Consider the following 15,438-nt stretch of genomic DNA (forward strand, 5'->3'; position numbering starts at 1 on the left):
CTGTTGGGTCCCCAGGTGGAAGACAAGGAGTTGTTCTTCAAATTTGCATTGTGAGTTGCTACACACTGGAGGAGGCTGAGGATGGACATTTCGAATGGAGGGTGAGGTGGGGAGTTGAAATGAGCGGTGCCTGGGAGGTTAAATTGGCCATTTGTGGATCAAGTGAAGATGCTAAGGGAAACAGTTACCTAGTCTATGTTTGGTCTCACCAACATAGAGAAGACCACATCAGGAGCATTAGATACAAAAGTCTAGATTGGAGAAGATGAAGTTGAAGGACTATTTAGGGCCCTGAATAGAGGTGCGAGAGCTGGTGTGTTGGCAAGTGTTGCATCTTTTACAGTTATAGCGTAAGGTACTGGGTGGGTTGGAGTGGTTGGTGAGGGAGTGTGGTGTGAACTAAGGAGTGGCGAAGGGAATGGTCCTTGTGGAAGATGTTCTAGGTGGTGAGATCTAATTGGAGTTGGTGCAAGTGTTTGAGGATGATACATTGATTAGGGGGCTAACATTGGCTTTAACTGCACTTGTTTTTTAAAATTACAGTAGAAGCTGTCATTGTGATGCTTCAAGTCCTTCTCCGCCAGTGCGCAAAATTGGGTGCTGTCAGCTCTTAGGAGGCTTCCTGACGAAGGTTTAACCTGATTCCATGTGGTTTTATGGGGTTCAGAATCTATGTTGGGTTCAGAATCTATGTTGAGGGTTCCTAATGCAACTTACCCTTGACTGTATATCACTGTACTGCCATCTCTGGTGGGCCAGATATAAAGATGGGACCATGTATACTCAGGATTGATTTAGTGGTGTCTGAGACACTTTTCAGTGAGTGTGTCTGTATCTTGTTTCTTTGTCACCTGATTGGTTCTTGAGACAACTTTCCTAATTTTGCCCAAAACCTTACATATTATCAGGAGGATTTTCTTTTCCAGCGTCGAAGGGGCTGGGTTTGCCTTCATCAATTCCAGTACTATCTGGTTTATTTCCTTTGTGGCAGTTTGGTTTTCCAGTTGCAATTTCAATTTATATTTGGCAGGGAAGCTGATTATTGTACCTAAAATTTTGGTATTCAGATTTGATAGGCAGCATTTTTAATTAAAAAAAACACTACATTTGACAATTTCTCTTCAATTTTCACAGACTTCTAATTTCCCACATTAGTGAGAACTGTGTGGTTGCACTTGCATTTCTTATGCACCTGTTTTTGTTTATGGTAACAATTATCCCAGGTAATTTTATTTGACTTAAAAGTATTTTGTTCTTGAGCTGGCTAGATCAGGATCAAATCTATGGAGCACGCTTGCCTAATTCCTGTGTGGTGATTAATTTTCATATCATAAGCTGAGAACCAAAGTTCCATATGGAGTAGAATTGATAATTTTCTCCTGATTCATTTTGGTGCTGGACACTTTTATATTTCTGAAAAGCTTAAATTGTTTCTTCAACTTGAAGAATTCTTCACATTTTCAGCAATTGACATCAGATTGTTTCTTTTAAAAATCTGAAAAGTGAACACAGTACTTTTGCATAAATGTACAAAAAGCTTATTTATCTGCGAAAGAGGGACTAATTTTAAGTAGATGCTAGCTTTGTGACAAGCCCAGGCATGGACTATTTTCTAAATAGTGAGAAAATTCGTAAAGCAGAAGTACAAGGGGATATGCGAGCGTTGGTCCAGGATTCTCTAAAAGTTAACTTGCCGGTAGAGTCCGTGATTAAGAAATGTTGTCATTTATGTCAAGAGGGTTGGAATATAAAAGCAGCGATGTGCTTCTGAGACTTTACAATGCTCTAGTTAGGCCCCATTTAGAATACTGTGTCCAATATTGGGCCCCACACCTCAGGAAGGACATAGTAGCCCTGGAGCGTGTCCAGCGGAGATTGACACGGATGATCCCTGGAATGGTAGGTTTAAACGTATGATGAACGGCTAAGGATCCTGGGATTGTACTCATTAGAGTTTAGAAGGTTGAGGAGAGATCTAGTAGAAACTTACAAGATGTATGGCTTAGAAGGGGTGGACGATGGGAAGTTGTTTCCGTTAGGCCGGGAGACTAGGACCCGTGGGCACAGCCTTAAAATTAGAGGGGTTAAATTTAAAATGGAAATGAGACAACATTTCTTCAGCCAGAGAGTGGTGGGTTTGTGGAATTCATTGCCACGGAGTGCACTGGAGGCTGGGACGTTAGATGCCTTCGAGGCAGAGATGGACAACTTCTTGATCTCAGAAGGAATCAAGGGCTATGGAGAGTGCAGGGAAGTGGAGTTGAAATGCCCATCAGCCATGATTTAAATGGCAGAGTGGACTTGATGGGCCAAATGGCCTTACTTCCACTCCGATGTCTTATGGTCTTAAGTTTATTTTTAACAGGTCAATATATTGAACCAGTTAAAATTGTTATGTCATTAACATGTCCAGGTTCTCAGCTTTTTATACTACAGAACTGAATTAGAACCCCTACAGTGTGGAAACAGGCCCTTTGGCTCGACAAGTCCACACTGACCCTTGGTGCATCCCACCCAGATACATCCCCCTTTTACCCACCTAATCTGCAGACTCTTGAACACTATGGGTGATTTAGCTTAGCCAGTCCACCTAACCTGCACATCTATGACCATGGTGGGTGAGTGCCACTGGTCACTCCTTGTGTATGAGGCTGTGCTATGCTGACCTCTTTTTTTTTCTCCTTTCTGTTGAGTGAGGTGACTAGGTTTACATGGAAACTGTCCTCGCCTCTCTCCCCCCCCTCCCAAAAAAAACAGCAGCCTAATAAGGAATACTGCATATGTTTATTTTATGTGAAAGTAATTTGCGATAATAGGTGTTTTCCTAATTGTGGTTGACTTTTGCTGGCCTTTGTTTCCTTCATCTTAGTCAATGATATAATGTACTTTGTTTAATAATTAGTTAATGGCATCATGGGCAAACAGCTTTGCCTAAGAATGCTTTAACCATTAGATATGTAACAGAATTCAGCATTTCACCATCCCTTCAGATAAGAATGTTATGCCAAACTCTCATTCCCCACTGCGCAAGGTAGAATCTAATGTTTACTCTGCATTAATGGATTGTAAGCTAATTTGATACAAGGTCTTTGATATACAAGTTTTTTTTTCATAAAGTACCTATATGGTTTACTGTTGAATTTGCAGCAATCTTATTTCAATTAAAAGAAAAGTTAAGAATTTTGGTATTCAAAAAGGTTAATTGATTTCTTTCTTTAGGCTCTTGGATGCTTGCTGTACAAACTTTGTTTCTTCACTCTACCCTTTGGAGAGAGTCAAGTTGCAATCTGTGATGGGAGCTTTACTGTGCCAGACAACTCTAAATATTCTCAGAAATTGCACTGCTTAATACGTATGTACAATAGTTTAATTTTGAATGATTTGGGCTCTATTTAGTCCACTTGGAATAGTTGTAAATATATTGGTTCCTGAAATACTGAAGTGAAAATTACGCACCTACGCTTCCTCTTAGTGGACATTATATTTTCCCACTGATGCATTTTATTCAGCATTGGATGCAAGGCTTGATCCAGCTTGAAGTATTTACCCCAAACTATTAAGATCTCGTACATGGCTGTGAAATTGCATGCCTTGCCGATGAAAACAAAAGTAGCTCTGACCCTTTCTGAAGAAGGGTCTAGGCCCGAAACATCAGCCTTCCTGCTCCTCTGATGCTACTTGGCCTGCTGTGTTCATCCAGCTCTACACCTGGTTATCTCAGATTCTCCAGCATCTGCAGTTCCTGCTATCTCTGAAACGACTTTAAGTGAAGCATGATTTTCCTCTAGAAATCTGTCAAAGGCAGATTTGGGTCCTGCAGACACGTTTTGCTTGAGAAACAATGTGCAGATTGAAACGTTGCACCAAATGTGGGCAGTACCGTGTATTCCTACCTGAAATAACTTAAAATAAAATGAAACACCTATATAAAAAAGAAATGGCATATGAAGTGCCATACATCATAGCATCTAATGGTAGATATTGGTCAGTGCAGGTGTTGGCAGGCTAGTAATTGTCTGCGTTGTCTCATTTCCATGTAGGCCAGTACTTCAGTGTGCATCAGGAGACTGAAACTGGTAGTGGCGAACAATAGTAGAACAGAGGGCAAAGACAGAAGCAAGAGCCATGGTGGAGGCATGTCAAAGTCTGGCTCTGGCAGGGTGTTTACTTTACAGGCCAAGATCCTGACTGGGGTGTCTATATACAGAACCTGACTGGAGGGGGCACCATGGTAGAAATGACCTATGGCAACAACAGACTCTTTATAAGTAAGAATGGAGGAAGGGAGCAGGATCCAGGTAGGAGTGACTTGGTTGAGAGGGTTTCTGAGGGAAGAACTGGGAAAGCATTGGGGAAAAGCTCATGTGGGTATCAACTACAAAGCAGAAAGTCTGTGACAGATGGCATTAAAACAAAACTCAATATTAAATGAAAAAATCAGCACTAACCTATTCATGACGCTTAAGGAAAGCCCCATTAAGCAGGGGATGCCTGTATATCCAACTTAAAAACCATGGATGATGTTAATTGTTGTGGGTGCTATTTCACAGTAAGGTATTGAAATGAAAGAAGTTCTAACTTGTATTGAAACGTTTTTTTATGAAGCAGTTACTGTATTGTGAGAATATTTGAAGAGCCTAACAGATACTGCAGATAAAGGGAGGGTGCACACAGGGAAAGAAAAAAGTAATCTAGTTTAATATACTGTGAATTTAAGTATTGCATTTAATTTGTACATTTTTAACTTTTGATTTTTGTATTTAAAAGGATACATGCTTGAACCAGATCCAAACAAGAGACCTGACATTTACCAAGTTTCAACTTGTGCATTTAAATTGGCTGGAAAGGAATGTCTGCTGCCAAATGTATTTGTAAGTGTGCATTCTGTTTTTTTAAATAGTGTATTTTTTTTGTGTGATGGCTCACTAACAATTTAGTTTTAAAAACATGTGGAACTGGAGGAACACCGACGGTCAGGCAGCATCAGAGGAGCAGAAAAGTTAATGCTTCGCACTTTATGCCCTTCATCAGGATTGAGCCCTTGTCATCTTCAACTTTTGTTCTATTCTCGCTTTTGTTTAGTGTAGTGCATGCGAGAGGTCATGGGTTTACATCCTGGATTCACATCCTGGATGAGCCCTTGTCACCCTCAACAATTTAGTTTGTCTTTTGCAGAGAACCTGTCAGCTGAAAAGGTTCTCTCTCTGCAGTAAAATTTTAGATGTGTTTTGCAGCTCTGTAAATTACGCAGTACTCTATAATTTTTACTGCTAAAGGTTTTTTGTTGAGTTCTTTTGCTAGTACTTAGCTAAAGTCAGATTTAAAGCAAAATAGAACCAAAATTTAGAAATATTTCTCCCGCTGATGTGGAATGGGCTGTCTTCCTACGTTACAGTGCAGTATGCATGCTTCTTGTGATGGATTCAATTCCCCAGCAAACAAGTTTGGGTAACTGGACAGCAAAATTTGCTTTTAAGTTGCAGTGGTTACCAGTAATGAAATTTACATCTCTGATCTCTTGTGGCACTGCAACTGAGTAAACACTATCAGATGTTCATGCCAGAGTGATAGATATAATCAGTATTATTAATTCTAAGAAACTGCAGCCTGTATTTCACTCAATGCTGCTCCCAGATACTTCGCACAATAAAAAGGAGCAAGGACTTGTTCATCCGATTTCCAACCCTTTTATACTGTACTAGTGTCACTGACAAGAGGACTGTTGAATTGAACTACTTTTACTATTCTCCCTTTCTGTCTGTAATAGAGGTGGTTTTTAATTTTGTTCCTTATTGTTCTCTTTTCTTTTCAAACAAAGCATGGTATTTTTCTCCAAACACACAGCCTGTGAAGTCCAGTCTTCAAAACTGCCCAAGCACGTTCTTTGGGGTTAAAGCAGAGTTTGTTAATGTAATCAAAACTATAGGAAATGGTTTACAGCACTTGTTTTCTCTTGCGTGCACTCTCATGCTCGCGCTTGCTCGCATTGCAGAAGAAAGGAAATAAGAGGCTACAAGTTACAGATTACTTAACAGTAAACTTGAAGTTGGTCCATGTTGCTGGCAAAATGTAATTCTTTCTAGAAATCAGACTTCTGAGAGATTCTGATCAGAGAAAGGCATTGGCTAAGCTTGGATCCGCTTGTGCTGTGTTATAAACAGACTAACAATGAATCAAAGCTGTCTAATTAAAATGGTTCAAAACCTAACAGTTTGAGTCGCATAACTTGAGGTCAGTTTTCACAATTACTTTGATAACTCCTTGTCTGAACTTGCTGTGTGTTACTGAAGATATTTTAGTAGCTACTAGCACCAAGTCAGGCATACTGAGTTTTGATGAAGGGTTCAAGGAAGGGTCTCCAGACGAGAAACGTTAACCCTGATTTTTTTTCTTCTTCACAGATGCTGCCAGATCTGCTGAGCTTTTCTTGTACTTTCTGTTTATGTTAATTAGCTTTGTTTCAAACAAATCTCAACTGTAGTAGTACGTTCTTTGGGATTTTGCTTTGTGTTGACTTGGTTGGGATGTTCATATAAATAGTATATGTTACATTCAAGAAAGATGTTGGGCTAGCTTTTTCTCTGGTTATTGTTTGAAATTTGTCGTGTTTCCATTACAGCTGATGGCAATATTAGACAAGTCAGATTGCAAAGTGAAACCTGGTTTACTGGATCATAAATTTAATTTTTGCAGACTTTTGCTATGATGGCTAGTAACTGAGTATATTGGCCTGAAGCTGCCATTTTTAACACAAGAATACAGACTTGCTAGGCAAAGAAAGCAACCAAAACTTTATACGTGACTCTTCCGAAAGATCTTAAACAACAAAGCAAAGCTTTAAACAAAAACAGAAATTGTTGGAGAAACTCAACAGGTCTGGCAGCATCTATGTAGCTAAGATCTTAATGAATTAAAGATTTGTTGTCACATATCTTGAAGATACAATGAAAAGTGTTTTCTCTCACAATCTGGTGCTGTTTTGAGTTACAATAAAGCTAAGAAATTACTTAAGTAAAAGTTCATTTCTGGTCCATTGTTAGTCTCAAACGTGGCCCTCTCCAGGGATAGCAATCATGATATCAATTCCCCAGGGAATCCCTGCTCAGCTGCTGTCGCCAGGATTCCCTGCTCTGGGAACTGCCACTGCCAAGAATCCAGGCTCAGGACACTGATGTTGCCGCAGTTGGGGAGTTCCAGGCTTGGCACCCTGCTGTTGGGGGTCCAGAATCCGCTGCTACCATCGCTGTGGGTCCACACTTGGCAATACTGCCACTGCCATTGGGGGTCCAGGCTTGGGGCCTACCGTAATTTGCAGTGAGATGCATTTCAGAGTGCTAGAAGCAATATACATAAACACTCAACACCTTATTTTTTGTAGGCAAATGGAACTTGTACATACATTTCACCTCTTTCAAAGTCTCTTTCTACCGTCCTGATTTTGATGAGTGCAAAGTAAAAGCTTCAGTTTCTAGATTCTGGACTGCCAAGCATTTCTTTCAAGTGAAAAGCTGAGACAGATTTTTTTGGTGATACCATTAGTGATGCCCTATTATTAATATAGTATATATGCATTACCCCAGTTTTGTTTTCTGTTTTGTACTTGTGTAGAACATAGAACAGTGCACGATGTTGTGTCAAACATGACACCAAATTAATGTAATCCCTTCTGCCTGCTCTTGGTACATATCCCTCCATTTCTTGCATGTTTATGCGCTTATCTAAAAGCCCATTAAATGCCCCTATCGTGTCTGCAATTCTACAATTCACAGCTTTGTGATTATTGTAACTTTTGCGTTCATCAACTCCTGTGTCAGTATAAAACTGTTTAAATGTTTCAAAACCTTCCTGTGTCCACATTTCTTCATTGTTCCCAGATTATTTTGAAACTGTTATTCATTTTTACTTCTTTTATTCTTGACCGCTGTAATCATGTCTGCTTAGTCTGTGTTGTAATTTCCTATTGTGCCAGTAGATTACATCCAGTTGCATCATTTATAGAATGCTTCCATTGTTACAATCAGCTGATGGACCATCAACGTTTAGAGAAATCCAAACACTCCATTTTATTGTCACAAGATTTCTTTTCTTTTTTAAAAAAAATCAAAAGCTTTACATATATTTAGGTTTGCGGCAAAATAGTTCATTTGTTAAACATTAAGTTTTGTAATTCTGTTTTGTAGAATGTTCCCATCCCAGCAGTACTTCCTGAGCCCATGACTGCAAGTGAGGCAGCTGCCAAGAAGAGTCAAACAAAAGCTAGGTAATTATGATGCATCAGTTAGACCTGCCAGGAACTGAAAAGATTTCCGGTCTTGAGAGCAATTACAATAGTTTACTCCGATCCGTATATGGCATTTAAATTGTGGCATTGCTGAAGCTTTAAATTTCTTACTGGCATTGCAGATAATAGTTGTGCTGTCCTGATTTGTATATAAACTTACGTCCATAAGGTTGTACAGTTGTACAGTAGTGCTGTTTTCTTATCATATGAATGTTGCTGTAGAATGCCCACTGTACACACATTTCTTACTTTTTGAACCTCAAGAGAACTGATATGGCTTGCTTCCCAAGTGGAAATTTGTATTGGATTGGGGGGGAAAAGTAGATGAAAGACAGATACATCAAATTCACTTCAGTGGTATGTATTTAATATGTTCATGTTTTAAACTAGTTCATTTAAATGATGTAAAAATCTTCCTGAACTACAGTTGGATGCAAAGTGTAATCAGTACAACGACTGAACAGTTTCTCAGTGTCTATTAGGGAGTTTTTCCAAGAATGTGCAACATAGTTATCTTTAATCCTTACCACAAAATTCATTCCTTAGTTACTGACTTCATCCTTCTTGCTGGCAATTATCTAAGATGGTAAACCTCTTCATAATTTTTGTACTATATCCCGAGGATGAATTTCAAAACATATATTCATGTCTTCATGATGACATGATCTTCACCTCCATAACATGAACTGACTGCTCCGCTGCCTCAATTTATCCTCTGCAACCATCATCAATTTCCTTGTTGCCTCAGACTTTATAATTCTGATAGACTCATGACTGGTTTTTGTCTGCCTGTACACTTGAGGTCATCCGAAACTTTGCTCCCTGTGCCTTAATTTCTACCAAGCCCTGTCCACTTCTCATCCTGTGCTTATGAACCCATACTGTTGCCTTGTTAAGCAAATCCTAAATCCCAGCCTCATAGCCTTGGCCCTCCCATCTCTAATTACCACTTGCCATACAGAACTCTAAGTTTTTGTTTATTGTTTCAACAGTGCTGGTAGTGCCTTAATATGTTAAAACCAGTTCTAGTAGTCATTCCCTACTCTGACCTCCTAACTTTTTAAAAATCCCTGTAAAGTGCTCTTTGAAACCTATTGCTTTGATCAGTCATTTAGCTCATATCACTGTCAAATTTTGTTTCATAACTCTCATGTGATACATGTTGGGCTGCTGTACCACAATAGAGACATTGCATCTGGTCTGTGCTGTCACACTTGTTGTGATTAGAGTGGAGAAATTAAGGCCCAGATCACAGATTGATGCTGTAGGTATCTCTGACTGGATTGGCTGCTATGGATCCACAAGACTGTCTGTGACTCATCTCCTGGAATGCAGAGATATGGACTTGTAAATGATGTTACCCCAAACAGATTCTAATAGTGGCCAATCCACTGGACTGGAATCAGAGGCAGCCCTTGACTTGCTACAACCTGTTACCAGTGGAGTGCCACAGGGATCAGTGCTAGGGCCACAATTAATTACCATGTCTACTAAGACTTGGTTGAGGAGAATACTGTAGGAAAGTTAGCAGATGACATAAAAGTAGGTGGGAAGGCAAGTGGTGAGGATAACACACAGAATGGAGAGGGATGTACATAAGTTAAATAAGTAGGCAAAAACTTTACAGATGGAATGTTGTGTGACAAAATGTGAGGTTATGCACTTTAACAGGAATAATCGAGAAGCTGAGTATGTTTTAAGTGGAGAAAATTTGCAGAAAGCTTTGGAACAATGAGAATTTTGGAGACCTTGTCTGTCTATCCCACAAAGGTAGCATGTGAGTTTGGGGGTAACAGAAAAGGCAAATGGAATGTTGGCCTTTATTTCAAAGGAAATGGAGCATAGAAGTAGTGAGGTTTTGCTAAAATTATACAAGGCACTATTCAGACTACAGCCAGTGGACATGATTGATTTTGACTTCTATCAAGCCTGACACAAGGTGCCACTCCAGAGGCTGCTAAATAAGGTAAGAGCCCATTGTGTTAATGGCCACGCACTGGCATGGAGAGGGGATTGGCTGATTGGCAGAACGCAGAGAGAGCAGGATGGCAGTCATGACTAATGGAGTCAGTGTTGAAACCACAACTGTTCATGTTATGTCAGAAGTAATGGGCAAATGCAGATGCTGGAGAATCTGAGATAACAAAGTGTGGAACTGGATGAATACAGCAGGCTAAGCAGCATCTTAAGAGCACAAAAGCTGACGTTTCAGGCCTAGACACTTCTGATGAAGCGTCTAGGCCTGAAATGTCAGCTTTTGTGCTCCCAAGATGCTGCTTGGCCAGCTGAATTCATCTAGCTCCACACTTTTTTATTCATGTTATATAAACAATCTGGTCAAAGGAACAGAACATTGGTGCTAAGTTTGCAGATGATGCAAAGCTAGGTGGTTGGACAAGTAGTTTTCAGGAAGCGGGAAACTGCAGTTTATCTTGGACAGGCTAGGAGAGTGGGCACAGAAGTTATAGATGGAATGCAATATGGGAACAGTATGAAGTTATGCACTTTGGTAGGAAAAATGGACGCATGGACAATTTTCTAAATGGGGAAAGGCTTCAGAATTCTGAAACACAAAGCGACTTGTGTGTTCTAGTTCAGGATTCTAAGGTTAACATGCAGGTTCAAATGGTAGTTGGTGAGGCAAATGCAATGTTAGCATTCATCTCAAGACGGCTAAAATACAAGAGTAGAGATGTATTTGGAAAGTTGTGAATAGTTTTCAACCCTGTATCTAAGCAAGGACATGCTAGTATTCAGGTGGGTCTAGAGAGTTACGAGGATGAAGAGTTTGTCATATGAGTAGCAATTTGGGATTCTGGGTCCACGCTCAATGAAGTTCGGCAGGATTGGAAGGGAGCAAATCTCCTTGAAACCTGCAAAATACCGAAAGGCCTGGAGTAAGTGGATGTACTAAGCCTCAGAATGAAGGAACTTTAGAAGTGAGATGAGGGGGATTTTCTTCAGCCAGAGGGTAGTGAACCTGTGTAAGTTATTACAATGAAATACTGTGGAGACCAAGTCACTGAGTGTATTTACAACCAAGATGGATAGACCCTTGATTAGTAAGGGGATCAAGGGTGATAGGAAGAAGGCAGAAGAATGGTGTTGAGAAACAAATCAGCCCTGATCAGAAGAATTCTTCTTAAATCCCCCCAAAACCTTCTGCCCATTGCCTTTCTCCAAAGAGAAAGGTGAGTAGGAAGAAACCTATTTGTACCCCTCATCATTTTATATACCTCCATCTGGCTACTTCTCAGCCTTCCATGCTCTATGGAAAACTACCATAGCCTATCTTGTGTCTCTTCACAGCTGAAACTCTCCAGCCCCCTCAACATACCGGTGAATCTGTTTTGTACCAGAGAGGCTACAGTCACATACTTCCTGGCCTGTTGTAACCAGAATTGCATATTGTCCTCTATGTATGGCCTAGTGCCATCATAACATCCTTTCTCAAATATTCAGTGCCTTGACTAATAAAGCCATCTATCCCATCTTTACCACCTTATCCACTTGTTCTGTTGCCTTTAAGGATCAATGAATGTGTAGATCAATTCATCACATATACTCCCTTGTCTTGTTATTCCTCCAAAGTGCTTCATCTTGTACTTTGCAAGATTAAATTTAACTTCCCATTGCTCTCTGCTCCTCTGATCAGCCCGTATACACTTCTGTTTCCTCCTTGTTATTTACTGCACTGCCATATTTTATCTCCTGCAAACTTACCTGATCAAACATTCTACATTCATTTGTTGACCAGTCTCTCTCATGACAGATTGTCGAAAGCCTCACCGTAATCCCATGTAGACTATATCCATTGCACTACCATCGTCTTGGCCACCTACTCAAAAATGAATCAAATTTGTCAGTCATGGTCTTCCCCCGACAAAGGCATGCTGACCACCCTCGATTAATTCCTGCCTGTCGAAATAGAGTTTAATTTTGTCTCAGCATTTTTTGCCAAATGCTTCCCTACCATTTATGTTAGAAATGTTAGTCTCATACCTGGCTCAAAGTAAGATTGCTGTGACTGTTGAAGGTCAGCCATTTCAGCCCCAGTATATTGCTGCAAAAGTTCTTCAGGTTGCTGAATAAAGCACAACTATCTTCAGCTGCCCTGTTGGTGATCTTCCCTCTAACGAAAGGTCAGAAGGGAGGATGTTAATTCATTATTGTACAGTGTTTAATACCATTCATGAGAACTCAGATATTGAAGCAGTCTTTGTCCAAGTTCAGCAAGAAGTAGGCATTTGGGCTTGGGCTGATCAATGGCAAGTAACATTCATTCCATAATAGTGCCATATTAACCTCACTAGACATGGTATATTATTGTTTTGGAATACTCCTTCAACATCCTTGGGTGACCACTGACAAAAGCTGAACTGCATAGTGGCTTGAAATTCTGCAGTTAGCGAGTTTTGAGAAGATTTGTAGCTCGGGTTGAGGTTCTGGATGTAAGTTTGCTCACTGAGCTGGAAGGTTTGTTTTCAGACGTTTCGTCACTTTTTTTATTTGAAAAAATATACTTTATTCATAGAATGTACAAAAAAAACATTTATACACCTACCTAGTCATGCAAGCCGCTCTGGGTTACCCAGGGGGTACGTACAGCAACTAAAGGCAAAAACAAAATAAAGAATGAAAAAAAAAGCAAAGAAAATACCCCGGCAGTCGTCTCCCAGCACAGTCCCCGTTGGCCCCCTGACCAGTTGGGGAAGGCACCAGCTGGGCCCAGTTACCAGATAGGGCCCTTTTTTCTATTCTGGACGAGAGGTTTCATACGGTGGTCTTTCCCCACCGTGCCTTGGTGGCGGCTGCTCCAAGCTTTAGCAAGTCCCTCAGCACGTAGTCCTGGACCTTGGAGTGCGCCAGTCTGCAACACTCGGTCGGGGTCACTTCTTCCAGCTGGCAGACCAGCAAGTTGCGGGCAGACCAAAGAGCGTCTTTCACCGCATTGATGGTCCTCCAGGCGCAGTTGATGTTGGTCTCGGCGTGCGTCCCGGGAAACACCCCGTAGAGCACGGAGTCCTGTGTCACGGAGCTGCTCGGGACAAACCTCGACAAATACCACTGCATCCCCCACCAGACCTCCTGTGCACAGGCACACTCCAGAAGGAGGTGATCGACAGTCCCGTCCCCGCTGCAGCCGCCTCAAGGGCAGCGTGCGGTGGCGCAGAGATTCCAGGCATGCGTAAAGGATCTCTCTGGCAGAACCCCTCTCACTGTCAGCCAAACAATGTCCTTGTGCTTGTTTGAAAGTTCTGGCAATGAGGCATTCTGCCAAATGACTTTGGCAGTCTGCGTGGGGAACCACACAACGGGATCCACCCTCTCCTTTTCCGGAAGGGTCTCGAGGATACTAGGTGCTGACCACTGCCTGACGGCCTTGTGGTTAAAGGTGTTTCCCTTCAAAAATTTCTCCATGAAGGACAGGTGGTACGGGACGGTCCAACTACTCGGAGCGTTGCGTGGCCACGAGGCCAGGCCCATCCTTCGCAACACCAGGGACAGGTAGAACCTCAGTAAGTAGTGACACTTGGTGTTTGCGTACTGAGGATCTACGCACAGCTTGATGCAGCCACACACAAACGTAGCCATCGGGGCGAGGAGGAATTCGGTACGCCCTTTCCCCCATTTTCCAGGTCTTTGTACATGGTGTCCCTGCGGACCCGGTCCATCCTCGACCCTCAAATGAAGTAGAAGATGGCCCGGGTGACTGCAGCGACGCAGGTCCAGGGAATAGGACAGGCCTGAGCCACACACGACAGTACCGAAAGCCCCTCGCACCTGACAACCAGGTTCATACCCGCGATGGAGAGGGACCGGAGCGTCTACCTGCCCAGCTTCTGCTTCAGTTTGGTGATACGCTCCTCCCAAGTGTTAGTGCACGCCCCAGCTCCACCAACCAAACACCAGGCACCTTCAGGTAGTCTGTCCTGACGGTGAAGGGGATGAAGGAGCGGTCGTCCCAGTTCCCGAAGAACGTGGCCTCGCTCTTACCCCTATTGACTTTGGCACCAGAGGCCAGTTCAAACTGGCCGCAGATGTCCAACAGCCTACTCACTGACCGACGATTGGTGCAGAAGACGGCGACATCGTCCATGTACAGGGAGGTCTCAAACTGAAGTCCTCCGCTGCCTGGGATAGTCACGCCCTTCAGGCTCACGTCCTTCCTGATGGATGTGGCGAAGGGCTCCATACAGCACACGAACAAGGCAGGAGAGAGTGGGCAGCCCTGCCTGACTCCAGATCTGAGGGGAAAACTGTCCGATTCCCACCTGTTGATTGAGACTGCGCTAACGATGTTGGTGTAGAGCAGCCGGATCCAATTGCGGATGCCCTCCCCGAACCCCAATTTAGAGAGGACGCCCCTCATGTAAGCATGAGAGACCCTGTCGAAGGCCTTCTCCTGGTCCAGGCTGACGAGGCAGGTGTTCACCCGTCTGTCCTGCACGTAGGCAATCGTATCCCTGATGAGCGCGAGGCTCTCAGCGATCTTCCTGCCCGGCACAGCACAGGTTTGGTCAGGGTGAATCACCGACTCCAGGACAGACCTGACCCGGTTGGCTATGACCTTGGCCAGGATTTTGTAATCCACGTTCAATAGTGAAATGGGATGCCAATTCTTAATTTCTTCCCTCTCCCGCTTCTTGTAAACGAGGGTGATAATGCCCTTCCTCATGGACTTGCACATTTCCCCTGCCCGAAGCGCACCATCGTACACCTCCAGCAGGTCCTGGCCGACCAGGTCCCACAGAGCGGAATACAGCTCGACCGGTAAGCCGTTGCTACCGAGAGTCTTATTCCTCTGCAAGGACTTGAGGGCTCTGGTCAGCTCGTCCAGGGATATCGGCTGGCCCAGCCGCTCCCTCGTGCCGTCGGCTAAGACCTCTGTGTGATAGACGACAGGAACGACACGGAGGCCGTGCTGTCCATGGGCTTCACGTCGTACAGTCTGGCAGAGAAGGATCTGCTGATCCTCAAAATGTCGGGCCGAGATGACGTCACCGAGCCGTCGCCCTCCTTCAGCCGGCTAAGCACAGAGCTCTCTTTGTGCACCTTCTGAAAGAAGAAACACCAGCACGTCTCGTCCTGCTCCACGGAGTGGACCCTGGACCGGACGATTATCCTGGAGGCGTCCGCAGCGAAGAGCGAGGCTT

At 42.9% G+C, this 15,438-nt stretch overlaps 1 protein-coding gene across 3 annotated transcripts in view; it reads left to right on the plus strand.

Annotated features, from left to right (window-relative positions):
• Positions 1-15,438, plus strand: part of bmp2k (BMP2 inducible kinase) — a 133,684-nt gene that overhangs the window by 80,673 nt on the left and 37,573 nt on the right. For all 3 annotated transcript variants that reach the window (XM_048562755.2, XM_048562666.2, XM_048562843.2), the window contains 3 exons: positions 3,220-3,352; positions 4,768-4,871; positions 8,181-8,260. In XM_048562755.2, coding sequence (XP_048418712.1) covers positions 3,220-3,352; positions 4,768-4,871; positions 8,181-8,260 — 317 coding nt within the window. The remainder of the gene's footprint in view (positions 1-3,219; positions 3,353-4,767; positions 4,872-8,180; positions 8,261-15,438) is intronic.

Source organism: Stegostoma tigrinum, chromosome 1 (assembly GCF_030684315.1).
Source record: "Stegostoma tigrinum isolate sSteTig4 chromosome 1, sSteTig4.hap1, whole genome shotgun sequence".
In the NCBI taxonomy this organism is placed as follows: Eukaryota; Metazoa; Chordata; class Chondrichthyes; order Orectolobiformes; family Stegostomatidae; genus Stegostoma; species Stegostoma tigrinum.